The sequence below is a fragment of the Cupressus sempervirens genome, chromosome 10 (assembly GCF_028749045.1).
Source record: "Cupressus sempervirens isolate cs-2001-9-10 chromosome 10, ASM2874904v1, whole genome shotgun sequence".
Lineage (NCBI taxonomy): Eukaryota > Viridiplantae > Streptophyta > Pinopsida > Cupressales > Cupressaceae > Cupressus > Cupressus sempervirens.
In genome coordinates this window covers 66,208,624-66,228,140 of record NC_143127.1, presented here as the reverse complement: position 1 = coordinate 66,228,140, position 19,517 = coordinate 66,208,624, and the positions used below count along the sequence as shown (strand labels likewise).

The 19,517-nt window shown below is 35.8% G+C and overlaps 1 protein-coding gene and 1 long non-coding RNA gene across 2 annotated transcripts; both read left to right on the top strand.

The window, feature by feature from the left end:
• The first annotated feature begins 1,139 nt into the window (after positions 1–1,139).
• LOC149532594 (protein RER1A-like) lies at positions 1,140–6,180 on the top strand. The gene is made up of 3 exons (XM_089803569.1): positions 1,140–1,584; positions 5,413–5,593; positions 5,678–6,180. Exons 1-3 carry the CDS (start codon positions 1,244–1,246, stop codon positions 5,729–5,731), a joined length of 576 nt encoding a protein of 191 aa, XP_089659695.1. The 5' UTR covers positions 1,140–1,243; the 3' UTR covers positions 5,732–6,180.
• On the top strand, positions 1,598–4,765 carry LOC149532595 (uncharacterized). The gene is made up of 2 exons (XR_016356776.1): positions 1,598–1,855; positions 2,020–4,765. It is a non-coding gene; the product is annotated as an uncharacterized LOC149532595 (long non-coding RNA).
• Positions 6,181–19,517: the final 13,337 nt, after the last annotated feature.

The window sequence follows — 19,517 nt, the reverse complement described above, 5'->3', positions numbered from 1 at the left end:
GCCTTTCCAAGTCGATGTGTTGCCTAATTTCGGGAAATCTTCTCCTTTAATGATTTGGGGAGGTACTAGAATCTTACTTTCCTTATTATGATCCGATGAGAGGTGGAGTGTATTAGCCTAGTTCGTTTCCAATTTGGATCTCGCTCTGTTGTTCTTATTAAATTTTTCCACTAGCTGAAACCCTAATCTTTTTGTAGATTTAGCTGATAACTTTTGAATGGTAGCGCTTGCATTTTTATTACTAATCTATTGATTGTAATTTGCTTGTGGTGTAATATTTTGCTTGAAATCATCATACCCAATTAAGGTCACAAATGGATTCGACATCTTCACCGCAAACTAAAAATCTACAGAATGAGAAACATTGAAAGGAGGAGGATCGATGCAATGACTCCCAAACTTGTCTGCTTCTTTGCTAGGTCTTCGTGGTGATATTTGTGGCTGATACACTGGATGTTTACTAAGCGTCCGAGGAATATGTTTTGGACTAGTCACCACAAGCGCTGATTTCTTAAAATGCCAGATTTGTCTAATTCATTGTTTATTTTTATTCGCAAATTTCACATGATTCATAAAATCTACTCTGACTACCATTTTTTTTTGGCTAAAATCTAAATGGAAAACAAGTATATTGAGCTTTGCTTTAGACCATGTATGTATTTTTAACATCAATATACACAAAGTTTAAATCAAAAGCTTAATCAATTCTAAACAACCGAAAAATAAAATTAAAATATGCGACAGAAAACTAAACCCAAAGCTACTAAATTCCAATAAAGAATCATATTCCCTATCACAAAACTTCACCTTTCACTTTTCACTTTCTATGATGACCATGTATAAGGATCATTTGATTTGGACTTTTATTTCTTTTACTTTTGTCAATTGAATGTCAATTGTGGTTCGAATTTGTCACATGTGAATGTCTACCATGTCAAACCTACTATTCAAATTGCAATTTTAAACAAAGTAAATAAAATTCATCATGTGAGGGTACGCGAAGCTATTGAAGAGTTGAAGCCCCGAACAACGGCTAGCCCCCCGTTTCATGTGACCGCATCAGGGGCCTATTTGCGTTCGCGTAGTTGAATGGGAAATGCCGGCATTTACTAGGCCTGAACCAGTCCTTTTTATCGGGTATATTCGGACAATACACTTCGTATGGGTTTGAATTCGCTGTCCATGGCATAATAAGCTAAATTGCGACAACAGTAGACTCGATTTGGTTGAGGAGAAAATCACAATGGACGCAGCATATGGCGGGGATTCGATCGCGAGATCTCCGGCGATGGAGTGGAAAGACAAAATGTCTCGCCGATTTCAGCAGTACCTGGACAAATCCACAACCCATCCGGTGCTTCGTTGGTTATTGCTAGCGACAGTGGCGGGATTGTTCAGCTTCAGAATTTATTATGTCCAGGGCTTCTATGTTGTTGCGTATACGGTGGGAATCTATGTCATCAATTTGTTGATCGGCTTTCTCTCGCCCCAGGTGGATCCTGAAATCGAGGGCACCGGACTGCCTACCAAGGGCTCTGACGAATTCAAACCCTTCATCAGACGCCTGCCCGAGTTTAAATTCTGGTGCTCCACATGATATCCCTTCGATTTTTTTTTAAGCTTTTGAAAATATTGAATGACTTGTTTTCTTAGTCAAAAGTTTCCTTTTGCTCTTTATGCTGAATCGATGGTTACGGCTATTTCCTCGTTTACTCGCATGATAAGAACTTGTGATTCGGTGAGGGTTCTAGCAATGAACCCTTCTTCCGCACTCATATACGGTGTATGCCGTACGGTTCCAAGGGTAAGATATGGACGCCCGTCGCTGTAGCAGTCGGGGCCGCTGAACTACAAGGTTTGTGTAAACATTAAGACAGAGCTTCCGGAGAATAGAGAGGGGGATTGAGATCTTATGAGAATTTAATGCAACTGAACAGTGCTTTTTCTTCTTATTCCTTCATTTTATTATCATAAATTTCTCATGCCAGACTTGCTGTATCCTGCCTTTCTGGTTGTCAGTATTCTGTCCAAACGCTTTATCATCGTTTCTGTGGATTGGAATTTCGGAGCTAAGATATGGAGTTCCTAACGCGAGACCGCTTGAGCATGACCAAAACATTTATGCCAGTGGAGATCTTATACTTGCGAGGAGTGCAGGCATGTGTTCTAATTTTTAGGGGTGGGTATGGCTCATATTGACGAATAGCTAGGTCCTGGGAGTTGATCTTATATTCCAAATCCACCTTACAGTCCACGCACAGGGCAACATGCAACCTTATGAATATTTAGTGTAATGTGAGAAATTTTAATTTTCATGGACATTATACGTATTTTATTCAAGTAGCAGGCTATCGTTCTACAATTTAGGATCTATAATTGTTTTAAGAAGGGGTTAAGGAAGGGAATTTCAGTGGGCTCATGGTCATACGTTTGGTGCATTTGTGGAAAAGATTTGTAGGTTTAGCTTTTCAGTGGGATGTACCAGATCTTGAGTCCACCTGTAATAGAGCGGTGCTATGAAGAAGGCTTGCTAAAACGATTCTTTGGAAGTGAAATGATCTATGGGATCTGAATTTTGAGTTCCGCCACAGCTCAGCCTTAGATCTTGACATCAAATCTTGCCTGTCGTTTAAACTATAATTGGTTTGCCAGTAACACCTGCCAAATCCGGACCAGTTAAGGCTGACTTCTGTTTCCAGTGTGGATCTGACTTGGTTCTGGCCCCAGCCCTTGCTATATGGCTTGGGTGCGTCTGAGATATGCCTGTGCAAACCCAAATAGAACCTATGTTAGTTAAAGAAATTAAAACAAAACCTAATTAACCCTAAAAGTGCATTCTTAAAAAATGAAATCTTTTTTGAAGCAGTAAGTTCATGAGAAATGACATGTGCCATAAAAGTCCATATGGCCACCAAGACCTTAATTTGAGATTGGTTTCTGGGAATCCACTTCTCAACCGGGCCATGTATTCCATTGAATTGAATTTCATCTATAATTCTTGTTTGCCAAGTCAATTATGAATCTGGGTAATGTAATATGATATAAACAATTTTGACTTATCTTGAACATTTATGATTTGACAAATGACAATTCCTAATGAATTATCAGCCATGTCCAATTTTGTATATTTGTGCAAATTATCAGCGTACATTGAGAAAGTAAAGCCAGCATAAGAAATATGGGTCCATCCTCAATGCTATTTATGAAGGCCATTTGTTTCCATTGCCTCATTGTCCTTAAAGCGATCAATTTGGCTTGGTTTAGTTGCCAGCCACTTGGGATTAAGAGCATTGGAAACCAAGGGTGTTCATTGTGTTCCTTCTGTTTGACAATAGTCTTGTTACTCCTCGGAATTGTATTCCTGGATTCTAGTCATGAATTGCTTGCCTTATCTGACCAAACAATACGCTATTAGAAGTCTTGTAAATTTGTTTAAGTTTAGGACAGACCATATCTACTTAGTTGATTACCCCCACAAGAGGGGATATGACAGAATGAATAAATATTCTAGTAACATTTAGTTGATTTTGAAAACATAAATGATATTACATATGAATAAAAAACAAAAATAAAACAAAGTACAAACATGTTAAATAATCAATTGATTTTCCATTAAATGATTGTTAAACAAGGCTTGATTGGTGTTTTGTTTGCTGGTTTCCTTTATTCCAAGTGATGATTGGTGAATGATTGTATGCTTTCAGTTTCCTTTGATTTGATGATTTAATATATTGGCGAATGATGATTGAATGAATGTTGAATATGATAATTGAGTGAGGGGTGATTTGATGGATTGGTAAGTGATCCTTGAATGCTTGAAATGATTTCTCCTTTATACCAAGCTTACCCAAGGACATGCCCCATGACCTGTCTGGCCCGTTCTAGAAACAGCGATGTTTTAGGGATGCAAGGATGCCTTGTGGACATCTTTTGGTCATCCCATAGTGTTAATGTTTGAGCGTTGATATTTTCTTTTGACTGTCTCTCATTGAACTCTCAATCTAAGTTATTTAACACAAACATTATATGTTTATGTTGATATAATGTATATATGTATGCTTTATCCATGTTTTCATATGAATATTTTAATTTTTCCATATTTTATATAGCTGCCCCTTAATCATACCCTAGCCATACCAAAAATGGCTTAAAAAATCAGGGACAAGGAAACACATCCCCCCATATTTGAAACTTGCTGTAACATAGCTTTATACTTTTTGGTGAAAGAGTTGTCACGTTTAAGAAGAATCGAGTCAGCACCATTAATTTCTTTCCTGTTTACAGAAATAAATTATTTTCCAAATTGATCTCTGTTGCATGTACTTCTCAAATGAAACCTTCTTCCTTTTATATGTTCCGATGCAAGGGAGAAGTCAGCCCTCATCGACAACTAGTCACAAACTTTTGCAGTTGCCACCCTCTGAAAGCATACAACTCTTCATAATTTCTACCCTTTGAAAGACACCTTTCAAAACTACCACCCTTTGAAAGAGTACAACCCTTCATAATTTCTGCTCTTTCAAAGAGTTATTACCTTTCAAAACTAGCCACCCTTTGAAATAGCACGACCCTTATAATTTATGCACCATGAAAGAGTCAAAAGCTTTCACAATTGCCATCTTTTAAAAGAGTTAAAACCCTTAATAATTTCTAGTTTTTGTAGCTTTCACTTCCTTATCATATTCCCCTTTCTTTCCTCTTCTAAGAATTCTTCCTTGATTTATAGGTTTCATTCTTTCTTCCTTCCTTCATATCTCCTTTGAAATGAACTTTTCTTACTTTTATGTCTCATGCTTGAGGGATTCACAACTCTTCATTTCATGCCTTCTGATAATTTGTTAGAGGCAATTTATATACTTCTTTCAAGTGGCTGCCAAGTATATGCTGAATTTCAATTAAATATTACTTTTCAGGTTGCTAATTTCCTGAGATTAAATGATATTCATGTATTGCAAAATTGTGACATAGCGTGTTCACAGATAAAACATCATGTCTTCAACCGTGCCATTTATTTTAGCACAAATCAAATTTGTAGGAGAGCTGTTTACAGTTACTGTATAAATCTGCTGCACAACTGGGGTCCATGGTATTGCTGAATGACACATGATAATAGTTATGAGTTCATATGTCAAACTGGAGTTTTCCAGTCAGTTATATCCTTGTAGTAGTTGATCCTATCTAAGGGGCTTATAATTTAAGAACTCTTTTGGAGACAATTATTTCTTAAAGTTCATACCAATCAGATAATTAGGAAACATGCTTTTACTCATTCCGATTCCCAAGTAATCTGGTATTGCTCTTCTTGTACGTGTTATATTGTGTAGCTACTGAACTTGATTAGTGTGTGTATATTTTCTCTTTTTAATTGGGTTGGAATCAGTCAAAATTGATTAATAAATTGTTTGTTCACAGGTATGCATTGATGAAGGCATTTTTAATTGCAATTGTGTTGACATTTTTCTCGATATTTGATCTGCCAGTATTCTGGCCCATTCTTCTCATGTACTGGGTAGTGCTATTCATGCTAACCATGCAGAAGCAGATTAAGCACATGATCAAATACAAGTATATTCCATTCTCAGTTGGTAAACAGGTATTGTGTTGTGTTTTTTCAGTTTTTATTAATTCCGACTAATTCATTGTTTAGATTGTGATATGTATTTGATTATGTGTGCAGCGTTACTCAGGAAAGAAAGCACCTTCTGCAAATTCACCCTTCTCAAAAGATTAGGATTGGCATTTTGCTTTCAGGGGTGACAATCTTTGTTGATTCTTTATTGGAAGATTCAGAAATTACTTTAAATTTGCTAGAGGGAATGATGCATTGTCATTCTTTATATGCAGTTCCTCATTTTGCTTATTAATATGGTAGCCCGGTCTTTTGATGGAGACCTGGTGTACCCACTGTTGTGAGCTAAGCACACCTCAATTTAGTTCTTCCTGTGAAGTCTTTCGAGAACAAATTTGGAAGATAAGAAAGGGTTTGTGTGCAAGCCACATTGATTCTTTAATTTTGACTTTGTCATTCTTGTAGATAGGCAGATATGTTACATTTAGTATTAGTAGCTTTTCTTGGGTCATATGATATACGGTGTCTCCGGGCACTTTGTATGAATAGTTTCCAAATTGAAAACCACAATTTCGTGCAATGTGATGTTGGCTTGGCCATTTAGAGTTTTACTGTATTGCTAGCATTTTTTTCTCATATTTTTTCAATTATTCGTTTCTCCTTATGTATAAATTCTGTTGTGGAGGAATTGGTCGTTGAGGTAGGTGTAGTTTTCAGTCCATTAATACAAGTCTCAAGTTGATCTGCATCAGTAAATACTGTCTCATGTCTCAAAAAATAGCTTCCTTCTCTCTGATTAATTAGAGTGCCTGGATAATGCCTTAGGCTGCTTATTTTGTTTTTTCCATAGGTGCTCAACGTTTTTCGCTTAAAAATTACTGGATACAATATATAATTCTTTTTTGTTTTAAGTATTTGTGAGTTTTGGAATATTAGTTGTGAATGGGTTGGAATCATTTTTCCAATGAAGTACAGAACGCAGAAGTCTTTCTGAGTTGCTTCATTGTTTTACGTTCTGCTTGGTTGCATGAAATTTCCAAATTCTGTTTTTTGATAACTGTATTCCTAAATGGACGGTTTTCCTTGTTTATCTAATTTGAGCACTTAAAGTTAGAAGAGGAAGCCCGAGTGATATGCTCTAACAAAGAGCATTCAAAGGAGAGGCCAAAATATATATTCTGCATTGTAAATAGTTGGGATGAAAATCAATTAAAGATAACAATGGCTTTCACAGTTTATGTTTCAGCAGGAAAAAATTCAATTTGTTAATATCAAATTACCTTTTTATGCGCTCGTTTGGTGGGAAAGTTTGTTGAATGTTGTCAAGTCCAGAAAAAGGCCATTTATAGGAGAATTAATAGACTGATTGTCCCGGTTTTAATAATATTCACCATGAAGAAATGAGAGACCAAATGAAAATATAATAGGCAAAACATAGGTCGTAATAGCAATACTACATCAACCGATATGGGAGGCAACTAATTGGTTTGAAACTGTACAAACAAGATGAAGATTGATGGGGAAATATCATACTGGACATTCTAACCATATAGTGAGACAAGTCATTCCCAGCAAGGCCAACTGGTGAAACATATTTTGTATCAGTTGCAGAACAATAACAAAGAGAGTACAAGGAATTTTCTCTACATCAAACAAAGGAGCTTTATTCAAGTGTAAGAGAAAAGATATGTAGAAAAACAAATAAAATACTGAGCAATGTGATGTAGATGGTAACGCTAAGTACCAGAGTTGTAAACTACACGTGGAGTTGCATTCAAAGATCCCGTAAGGACAGTTGAAGAAGACAATTGCAGCCATAGTCTATGGATTGTTGGTGGCACAAACATATTCATCTCCATGTAAATGATATCATTCAAACTGAGACATGAATAAGATGCATATGTTAAAGAAAGAAGCGAGTAAACAAGGTTGTGTAAACTTCAAAATTAGAGTACAAGGCAGATACACGCTTTGAAAAACTTGTTCATGAGCAAATAATTCAAAATTAAAAGCAAATACACGCTTAAAAAAACATGTTCATGAGCAAATAATTCAAAATTAAAAACAGAAACATGCTTAAAAACATGTTCATGAGCAAATACGAATTTCCTAAGTAGTAGTTAAGCTAGAGTTTGAAGGCGTGCAATTATCATAATACATGCTTTTACTAAGAATGGGCAGTCCCATGCGGGCCTGAAATATAATGGTATTTGCGGCTGTTAAACTCAGGCTTTCCACTTTTGAACTGTATAGGATAGGCTAAAAGTTTGTGGGCCTGTATTGATTGATATGTCAACTTTTTTTAAAACCCATCTATATGATACTTAAGAAACTGTCAAAATTCATTATTGTAAAGATTGCCCCTGCAAGACCAATGTCACATCAGCAATCCCCATAATATGCGGAAGTCAAGGAGAGCTAAGGTCATTTGAATATTGACCAGTCAGCATTAGTTGAATAATTATCGTTCAATTTAACTAAAATAAAACTCATATACATATATGCTTAATCTAAAAGAACCATAATTAAGTTGCAAGAAAGTCAAGATGTGTTGATTAAAATGTATCATATGTAAAGATGTACCAATTATGTTGACCTTTTGAAAGAAGTTCCAAAATCTGTTTAAGAACACGAGGGTGAGAATATTGTAGGACTGTTTTACCACCCTACCATGAAGTTGTTTAGCTTCCCTGGAATCTTTTTTGACATGAAAGATACCTAGCCCAGCATCAAGGAAATTCTAAACAAACAAAATTAGAAGAAGAGTAACATAATATGTGGCAATAAGTGTTAGATTGCACAAGTGTTAGAAAACATAGTTTGAAAATATAACATAAATTTTCCTTAGTTATCATTCTCTTTTCATGTTCAAGTACTTCAAAATATACATGACTTATTCAAATGAGAAGTTTCTCTATGCACAACCATCACCATACAATGGATAAGAACCCTAATAATCGTTAGCTTACATCAGTCAATCATATCATTTAACTAGAACTCCTATACATCTAGAATCCTTCTGATATCAATGTAAAAACCCACTCATGCAATGTAAGAAAAAAAAAGTAATTTCAGTAGCCAATATTCTATGTGCACTAATAAGCACAAAAAAAAAAACGTCAACTATTTCCATGTTCTCATGGAGTCCTCATTAGTCATAAGGAGATAAAACCAAACCATAATACATATTGCTTTTATGCAAATAAATTTGATATCCATTTTAACACAGGAATGACTTCAAACACTTCACTTTACAATAGTTTTGGTAACACTTAGGACACACCTTACTGCATTCCATGAAATTCCTATCCGTAAGTTATTTAGAACATACACCTAAGAATCAAGCATAATAACAAGACAAAATACACTCTGTTGTCCACAAGTTACTCCTAACTATGGAGGTGTAGATGATGTAGTATGATAGTTAAAAGAAATTTAATTTACATTTCAAGCAAACCTTTCTATTCTTCTCTGGTTGACACACCCATTATCCTTACATAAGTGTGACCATTCATCAAACAATGTGATAGATCCTTCATTAACTCGAAGTCAATTTATTTCTTATACAACTTGAAGTATAAATGTAACATTGATATTGGTAAGTATAACAACAATATAATTATCAGGAGTTAAGTCTATCAGTGCTTATGGAAGAACATGGTACTTCAAGTTCATTATCATTGCAGTCTCACCAATATGTCAAGTCGCGTGGGTATAAACATCAATAATCTTTCATTTATGCCAATGTAAAATGTTGTAAGGTAATTGGATACGTTCGTCCTACACATGGACAAACACATGTGATTGCTTTCTCAATTCTTAGTAGGTCACACTTATGCACCCAATACATCTTTTAGTTGCCAAGGATATTTATAGTGAAATCAACACAATCTGACCCAAATAACTACATGCACCACCAGTTTTGTATTAAAATGCTATCATGGGTTACATTGATGATTATCATAATTGCATTCAATATGTTGTTAATTTCAAACTGTGTCACCTTGATGATTTCATTAGACAGTAAGGAGTGAGTTCAAAAAGCTAAACTGATGAGGCCAAAACTTGGTTCTAAGGTTCTATGCATTTTAGTTGTGTCTGGCTTCAAAAGATGTGAAATTTGCAACATTAGCTGCACAGAACATCAAAAGAGAAAAAAAAAAAAAATCTCTACATGAACAGAGTACCTAAAGGAAAAATAGAGCAACATATTTAAAAACTTACATTACTATTTATTGACAGCAACAAATGCTTCAAAATTAAAGATTACAATTATTGGAAAGCATAAAACTAGTGCTGGAGTAAACTCGAGTTTAGCCAACACATCAACCAGTTAACTAAGGCTGGGAATGGTTAAATTGGATGTGTGGACTACCTTAGTTTGAGCATAAACTTTGGAATTTAATACACAGTTTGGAGCAGTAAAGTGGAGCACATAAATTCCCAAGTAGCGATCCACAATGATCCAAAAATAATGGCATGAGAAATACATGGAAGAACATGTAGTTTGCATTAACCACTAACATCCCCCCTTAATGCTAACTACCTAGCTTGAGAAGAGATTAAGGAAAGAGGGAAAACCCAGTGGGAAGAACCCACCGCCCACCCCCCCTCCCTTGCCCCCCCTAAAAAAGAATGTTTACAAGAGGAGACTACGATGTTAGAGTGTTTTTCACCCGAAGAAGATTTTGGAGAAGTTGAAACTTCTACTCAATGAATGACTTCGTGAACATGTCAACAATTTGATGAGATGTAGGACAATACAGTAAATCAATGATGTCATGAGGAATGAGATCTTGGATGAAGTGCATATGGATCTCAATGTGTTTTGTTCATTGTCGTTGTATTGGATTTTGGCAAATCTTCAATGTAATTTGATTGTCACACCAAATGATGGTTGGTTGATGAAATGAGATACCCAACTTAGTGAGAAAATTTTGCAGCCAAATAGTCTAAGTGGTAGCATTGAAAACACCTCTATATTCAGCCTCAGTGGATGAGAGAGCAATGGAAGATTGCTTTTTGCTTGACCAACAAATGGGACCAGAACCCAAATTGAGAACGTAGCCTGAAGTGGACTTGCAATCAATGCTATCACCAGCCCAATCAGAGTCAGTGTAGCCAATAAGATCCAAAGTGCATCCAGTTGAATAATGAATCCCATAGCTAATAGTTCCTTGAACATAACGAAGGATATGCTTGGCAGCTTTCCAATGTAGTTCACGAGGCTCCTACATGTATCTGGAAACAACACCCATTGCATATGATAGATTTGGACGAGAATGAGTGAGATAAAGAAGACTTTCGACAAGCTGACGATATAGTGTGCAATCAGCCAATGGTGTATCTTTTCCATCTTCCAACTTGACCCCAGATAGAAAAGGTGTGGGTGTTGGCTTACAATCACTCATGTGAAATCGAACCAAGAGATCTCTTGCATACTTGGATTGAGCAATTGTGACACCTAATTCATTTTGACTGATTTCAAGACCAAGAAAGAAATTGAGAAGGTCCATGATTGTCATAGCAAAGGTATCATGCAAAGCTTCCTTGGTTGCCGCAATTGTTGAGCATGAATCACCTGTGATTAGTAGGTCATCTACATAGAGTACTATCAGCAACAAAGAGTCAGATGTTCTCAACATATAAACATTTGGATTAGATTTACATCTCATAAAGTTTATTTTTATTTTTTAAAGAGGGGTAAACGCTTTGACCTGGAGCTATGAACCAGTGAGGCCACAAACGGGGGACGTCATCCCCATGAGATTTGAACCTTGATGGAAAGGATAACAATGCAACAACTTAACCATCACAACATGCCACTATTGGCACATCTCATAAAATTTTGAGACAGAAGATAAGAATCCATTTTAGCATATAATAAGGTGCCTGTTTTAGGCCATAGAGTGATTTATTGAGCTTGCATACTAGTGAGGAATTATGTACATACCCTTGTGGCTGCTCCATGTAGATCTCCTCCTAAAGATCACCATAAAGAAAAGTATTTTTCACATCCATGTGATGAATCTCCCACCTTTTTGCCATTGCAATGGCTAGAGTCAATCGAATGGAATCCATTTTTGCCAAAGAAGCAAAAATCTCATCATAATCAATGCCTTGAACTTTCTGAAAACCTTTGGCTACCAACCTTGCTTTGTATCTACTCACTTGACCATTTGTTGATTTCTTTGGTCAATAGATCCACTTGCATCTGACAAGCTTGCAATTGGATGGAAGTGGAACCAGCTCCCAAGTGTGGTTTGCAATAAGAGAACAACATCCCAATGAGGATTCCCTGTAGGTTTTGCATGAGTTTGAGGATCTGATGCTTGAAGCAGATGAAAATGCATTGGAATAATGGAATCGGTAGCTGAAAATGCATGAGGAGCATCATATATATCAACCAAGCTTTGTGTTCTTTGTCTTCTCATAGGAGATGCTAAATCATCACTAGAATCCCAAGTGAGACATGCATGTTCATGTTCATATTCATCAGATTCAGATGAATCTGAAATTAGATTTGTGGTATCTCCATCATCCTCAAGATCTATGAGAGGAGGAAGCATAGAAGTGGTAGCATGTTGCATTTGAGATGCTAGCATGAGACTTTCATCAAAATATACACTCCTCTCAATGAAGACTTATTTTGTAGAAAGATCTAGCAATCTATAACCCTTTACACCATCTGGATAACCAAAAAAGATACATTCCTTGCTTTGAGGTTCCAAAGCCTTCCTTTTATCAATAGGAATGTGAGCCCATGCACAAGATCCAGAAATACAAAAAATGAGTGACCACTAGTTGTATACCTCTCCATGCTTCAAAAGGAGTTTTTCCTTGAACAGATTTGTGAAATGATCTATTTTGGATATATGAAGCACAGTTGATTGCTTTAGCCCACAATTTTGAGGGAAGTGAACTAACATGCAACATGCAACTAGCCATCTCCTTTAAAGACCGATTCTTCCTCTCAGCTTCCCCATTCTGTTGTGGAGTATATCGAACTGTGTTCTGCAATTGTATTCCTGCTTCATCACAAAAATATTAGACATCATTGTTGATGTACTCCCCCCCATTATCTGTGGAGAGGATCATCTTAACCAATTTTCCTGATTATTTTTCTGCACGGGCTTTGAAAAGCTTGAGATTCTCAAACACTTCAAACTTGTATTTAAGAAAGTATACCCATGTGTACCTTGAGTAATCATCAATGACTGTAAGGATATATCTGGCTTTGCTCATGGAAGGCTTAGGAAAAGGACCCATTAAATCACTGTGAAGAAGCTCTAGAGGAGAGGAGGCTCTCCATGAGATTCCCTTGGGAAATTTTTCTTCTGAAGTTTTTCCAAGAGCACGAACTTCACAAAATCCATTAGAGAATTCCATAGTAGGCAAGCCTTTTACCATCCCCTGATTGCTAAGTTGCTGCATGTATCTAAAATTCATATTTCCAAATCTTTCATGCCAAATTCTACTTTCATCATTTGCATGTGTTAAAAGTGAAGTAGAATATGATTTTGCAACAAAATCAGAGAAAGTGTACAAATGAGATTGATGATTCACCTTACCAACAACAATTTTGGAGTAGTCATGCATGTCATAGATCATGACTAAATCTAGTGTGAGTTCAACTCTTGCCCCAGTTCCAGTATGTGTCATTTGATACACAGAAAATAAATTTACATAAATTTTTGGGATATGCAAGACATTCTCATAACTTTCAATTCCAAGCTCTACCTTACCAATTTCAGTTGCTTCTACAGGAGATCCATCTCCCATGACAATAGGAGAATCAGAATATGGTTTCAAAGATGAAAGAGCATCTTTTGTGGCTGCCATGTGGTGTGAAGCTCTGGAGTCTATGATCCATGCATTTGAGGAAGAATGAATAGCTATCAACGCATGAGCATTGCCTTTGGTTTCTGGTGCATTTTGTTTCTGCTTCTTGGCACTCTCAGGAATAAGACCACCAAGATTATACTGTTAAAGTGTGTGTTCCATGAGATCAATGGTCTTCTTCATGCATTTAGCTCTTTTCCATCAACCACATGCATTCCATTTAATTAAGCTTTGTAGGAAGGGAGATATGGATGGCCATAAATTTTCCAATTGCAGACACCATACTGTCAAAAAGATTAAAAAATAGATAAAGCTGGGAAAGTACCAGAGTTATTACATTTTTAAAAGAATAGGAATAGAGAGCTTCTTTAGCTCAAACGACAACACTAATATGCAAGACCACACTTTTGTAGATTGAATCATTTTCCCAATATCCGAAAACATTTTCGATACGTTCTTCTTAAGATTTAGAGTGATACTGGGAGAAAAGAGAAGACTAAAAAGGTCATCATTCTCAAGGGAAGAAAAATTAGGTAAAATGGGAACCTGAAGCAAGAGGCTTGTCTGGAGTCGGCTCCAATTTCCCCTTCAGCCGGCCTACTCTTCTCCTACTCTCATCTGTATCCTATATAGAGAGCTTCACCTTGTTACCCGGTCATAAAGTGTTTCAATTTTTTGAACTTGTTAATCCCCTGGTTATGTGTGAAATACGTCCTATTTTGATCATCAACATGATTATTTTATCTCTGAGTTTTTATGAGTTTTTGAATCTTCATGTCTCCGGCTCGTTCCTAGCTCTGCCCAACACTTGAAATTTTCAAAATCTGACTTCTAAGCCCCAAGTTATCACAGGTTAATGAAGAGACCCAATTTACGCATTTTCAAGTTTATCATTAACCATTAACCTTTCAAACAAGTTAATGATAACTTTCAAATCCCGCATTTTGGAGTAGGTTAACTAAGCTCTCCAAAAATACGTATTTCTTAACCTCTCAAACAGGTTAATGATAATTTTCAAAATGCGCATTTTGGAGTAGGTTAATTAACCTCTCCAAAAACATGTTTTTCTTAACCTTTATGAGGCAGTTATTAACTTGTTTAAAACTCTTCCATAAGAAGTCAAACATGTAAATGGGGGGCAATTGGCAATAACAATGAGGAACAAGAGATGGAAGAAAACATTTGTGTAATTGTTGGAGATGAGTCGCCCCCCTTGCACATTAGCAACAGGTCTCAGGAAAACTTCATGTTAAAAATGTAGGAATGGGAAGTTCAAATTTGCTACTGTCACTCCTTATAACCGGGCTAAATATTATCATGAGAGCTTGATGGAATTGGTACAGATGGTGTACAAAATAGATTCTCACTATGAAAATGGTTCATTTTCTTGAAAGACCTTAAGCTTATAACTGCTCAGATTACAGTCAAAGATTGGTCTTCTGTTGACAGTAAACGTGTGGTTATCTCATGTGTGCCATCAATATGGGTTGTTTTTCTCTTTCTCTCAGTAATTTAGAGGAAGATGTGCAGGAGCTCGTGAACTTTGATACACAGGAAGAAGTTCTTGACACGCCTCTTGTTGTTGGCGAGTCGGTGCTCATCTATATTTGAGATTCAGGGTTGAGTTTAGCACCTCACAAGGAATCATCAACATCCAATTCTATTAATGTTAGAGATTTGGTAGCTCAACTTAGGCTAAAACTAGAGGCCATTGTACCTAGGAAAGGAAGCAATATTGGTTCTTGGCATTCCATGTTGGAGAGGTTCCTTAGTGCGGTGGCAGAGAGAAGGCGTGACAGAGTCCAATGGAGGCAAGGCATGTGTTTGGTAAAATGCCCTTATTGATTTCTATGCCAAATGTGGAAGTTCAAATAATGCCTATCATATGTTCCATGCAGTGGCTGAAATATTAGTAGTCTCATGGAATGCGATGATTGCAGATTATGCTCACAATGGATATTATAAGGAATGTCTAGATTTCTTTTGACATATGCAACTGGTAGACATGGAATGTGTGAATTATGTTGACCACAGACAAGGCCCATCTTTTTAATATTATGATTAATGAACATAGAACTTGCAAAATCAATGCAGCACCAAATTTTTGCAGTCTACCTTGGAACTTTGGTTGACTTCTTTACACTGACTGTTAGAATGATCTTCATGCACCCTTGCGCACAAAAAGGAATGGCATTATAAGTTGCTAATCAATTTTTCCAGACACTGCAAGCCGTGTGTGATCAAGTACAAGTTTTAAATTATTCAAAAACCTGCACCTTGAGTTTGAACGAACAGGAGGAATAATTGTTTTGGAAAATAACTTTCAAATCCATGGTCTTTTCTAGCTCCATGTGCAGTGAGTGGGAAATAGTTCTATTTGTATAAACATGTGGGTTTGCGGCATACATGAATGTCAACCCGATTACACTGTCTTATCCACGTGAGCAGAGTGAAGGGAATTTGAATAAGAATTAGCACGCGGTTTATTACACAGCCCAACACCCATGTATTGTGTGACAGATTTCCTTTTGACATCGCGTGGGACTCTGCGTTCATAGTGTGATTGCAGGGGGATTGTGTGGAATTATAAACAAGCATGTGAACCATTTGACTAAATGCTTCATTCTCCAACCTGTGGTTTTGCATAGCAATCACAAATAATGATGGCACACCAATGAAGTTGAAGGTTTCTTGTTTGGAAATTGAAGTCTTAGAAGAGTGAGTGCTATTGCTTGATGTCTCACTACCAGCCCGCAACACAACATAGCCTAAGAGACAAGTACCTTATTGAAGTGGGTATTCATTTCAAATTCACAATCACCTTCATGATCTAGGAAGGAAAATGACGGCTGAATAGAGCCCTCCCTGATTCTAGCAATACGACCATCTTAGAACTATGGAATCAAATGGATTCAACAAGATCTTTGAAGAAACAAATGGCAGATGTTTTCATTCTTATCAGGACTCATCCCTGCAATTCAATATTAAATTTTTCCTAGGAAATTCAAGTAAATTTGTTGAGACATCAACTGTCCTTCTCTGGCTTGTGCTTAGTGGCACAAGTAACAGCTCACAGAAAAATTCCTTCATGTGTTCCTATGCAAGAATTGAAAGTCTAGAGATGGTTAGAGTTCATTTGGAATGAATCTGCAACATTCCCTTGCCAAATTCTCAAAGGGATTCTTAGCTAGAGGTGGATGACTAGCCTTAAAATCATGTATATTCGCAAAGTGCCTCTGTCCAAGTTGTTGCTTATTGAGGAAATCTACCCTAACCTTCGGACACTCTATGTTTCACACATGTCACAACTAATCAAAGTGGTCATTAAGCTAGGAATGAAGATCAAGTGTCTTTCATTTACTAAATGTGACAATTTTCAAATAATATCAGGGCTATCTTCTCTAAGGGTTCTTAAAAAGTTATACATAGACAACTGCATTGGACTAAAAGAATTGCCAAGTCTTTCACATCTGCCTAGTCTAGAGCACATCCACATTAATGAGTGTTATGAAAGAAGATTATGATGAATTTGAATGTAATGTGGGGCAACAATGGAGTTTTACAATGTGTGATGATCAAGGAATGGAAGAAATCTACAATCATTTCTTGATGGGGAATTTTATTAAGTTTGGAAAGGATTGTGAAATAGGTGCAAAATTATCTTCAAATGTATAGAGACCTTGAAGCGTTAATGAGACTCTATAAATGCCTTATCCTTCATGTGGTGTAATGGTTTTAATCTTATACCTATGTAATCAACGACTTTTGTCATTTTGGGTTAATATTGTAAAGGTTAATTAAACTCACCCAAATCATGTATTTGGGAAGTAGTTATTAACCACGAAGAGGTGGTTATTAACCTCTATTTCTATATAAGGGCTCTTTCAAACTTTGTAGAGGGACTTTTTGGTTTTAAAAATAAGGGAACACTAGGCTGAAATTTTGATTAGGAGATAAATTTTGGAAAGTATGTACACTTTTTATCTTTGAAATTGAAAATCTCTTTTGTCTTCTTGGTGCAAGGAAATGAAATGAGATGTGCTTTGGGTTTCTTATTATAAAATCAAAATTGTTATCTACTATAGTAGACATTCTCATGGTATTGTGTGAGTGTTTATGAATAATGAATGTGTTTGGTAATACTGGTTGCTTTCAAGCATAGTTCTTGATCACCTTTGTTATCATTCTCGTTTACCCAAGAAGGTTGTGAGGGCGTGTAGTGCATTCATCCTGAACGACTTTCTCTTGATCTTTGAAGTTTTAGATTCTTTATTTGAAAACCCTTTAAAAATTTATATCATACGAGGTAGCTGCCCCTCTAAATGCAGAGGAATGCCACATACCAAGAGCCTATCCAGCTGTTGTGAACAGTTTTCCACACACTCCATTGGGAAAATTCTATTGTGAAATTTTTTTTTACCAACACACCTGAACAACAAGAGAACCATAAAAGAGTATCTTAAGGGCCAACACAAACTAGCGGATGGAGTGTTTTTCTATTTCTTTTTAACTACCCCCTATGATTATGTTATGTATAACTGAATTGACACTTCACAAATTCCATTATTTATTTTTCCTTATTAAATATTTTATTTTTGCAAAAATAAATAGGCTCCCCAATCTATGTGGCAATAAATATATCTAAAATTTTGGTATGTCTAAGAGGGGGTTGTGACAATTATAGATAATATTTTAAAAGTATACTATATAAATTTGTTGAATTATAAACAATTTCTAGAATTTTATATTATTTTTTAAAAGGTATGAATTTAGAAATTTGAGACATAAGATTAACCTAAAAGACATTTATACGATGGGGGTGACCCAAGTTATGAGGGGAATAATTTCAAACTCTATACTTTTAATTAAAACAAATTTATGTGATGTTATTATTACTTTATTTTTTATACAAACGTCTTTTAATATTATTTTCTTTTATTATAATTTTTTTTAAATCTAATTTATTTTTAGTTTAATTTTTATTCTTCTTTTGAAGATTATGGGAGGGCTCCATCTCCTCTCTTTATGCTTAGGGATGGTCCCTCAATTTTGATTTTCACCTTATTTTTAGGGTTGGTCCCTCAATTTTGATTTTCACCTTATTTTTAGGGTTGGTCCCTCAATTTCGATTTTCACCTAGTTTTTATCTGTTCAATTTTAGATACATAAAAAAGATGGCTAAAAATGGTGGGTGATTGAATTTGCCTCCAACTAGAATTTACCACAATTTTAGATTCTAAAATTAAATTTATCTATTCTTCCACTTTTGTAATTTATTTTATGTATCGAATTCATTGATATTTAGATTTTTTCCATAATTTATTTTATCTCTCTAAAATTAATATTTTTAATTTAGTTTTACTTATGCATTCGTTTCTTTCATTTGCTTATGTTTTGGTACAATTTGTTCCACTTATTTTTTAAATATCAAATACAAAAATCTACGATGAATACATATTTTTTTATTCATATTTAGACAAAATCTCCTAAATATTTTAGGAAGCCTCCCTCTATTGGACCTCACCCACAAGACCCCACCCTAAGTAGTTGCTTGTTTCTAGTCCCCCTTTTAGCTAAGCTTAGCGTACAAAGGTGGGGAACTAAAATTTGCCCCAAACATTGAATAGAATACTACAAATAAAAAGTTGATGAGACCACTAGCTTGCATAGATTGTAAAGTTCAAATATTTAGCATGAACTCTAAAATTCATGGGACCTTCTACTTTAAAACAATCCTAACAAATTTCAATAATTCCCACTCAATTTTTAAGGGAGCACCCTTCCATAGGATTGTTAGAATATATAGTCCACCAATATAGGGGGTGGGGTATATAGGGGGTGGGGTGGGGGGTGAATCAATTATCCAACTAATATCACATTCATCAACCTTATTAAACTTTAACCATATGAACAATGTAATTAAAAACCACAACAAGATACACATGCAAAATTAACACCAAATATGTTAACTAGGGAAACCCTTGATTAAAGGGAAAACCCAACTAGGGAAACCCCTGATTATAGGGAAAACCCCAGTGGGGATGGTACCCACAAGATAATGTAATAATATAAATATTCCTTGTTAGAGGATGGACCTTGTTAGGAG

Excerpts from the sequence above, each read along its gene's own strand:
- LOC149532594 (XM_089803569.1), top strand. The coding sequence starts at position 1,244 with ATGGACGCAGCATATGGCGGGGATTCGATCGCGAGATCTCCGGCGATG. Across the intron at positions 1,585-5,412 it reads CTGCCCGAGTTTAAATTCTG|GTATGCATTGATGAAGGCAT; the intron begins GTGCTCCACATG and ends GTTTGTTCACAG. Across the intron at positions 5,594-5,677 it reads CATTCTCAGTTGGTAAACAG|CGTTACTCAGGAAAGAAAGC; the intron begins GTATTGTGTTGT and ends TTATGTGTGCAG.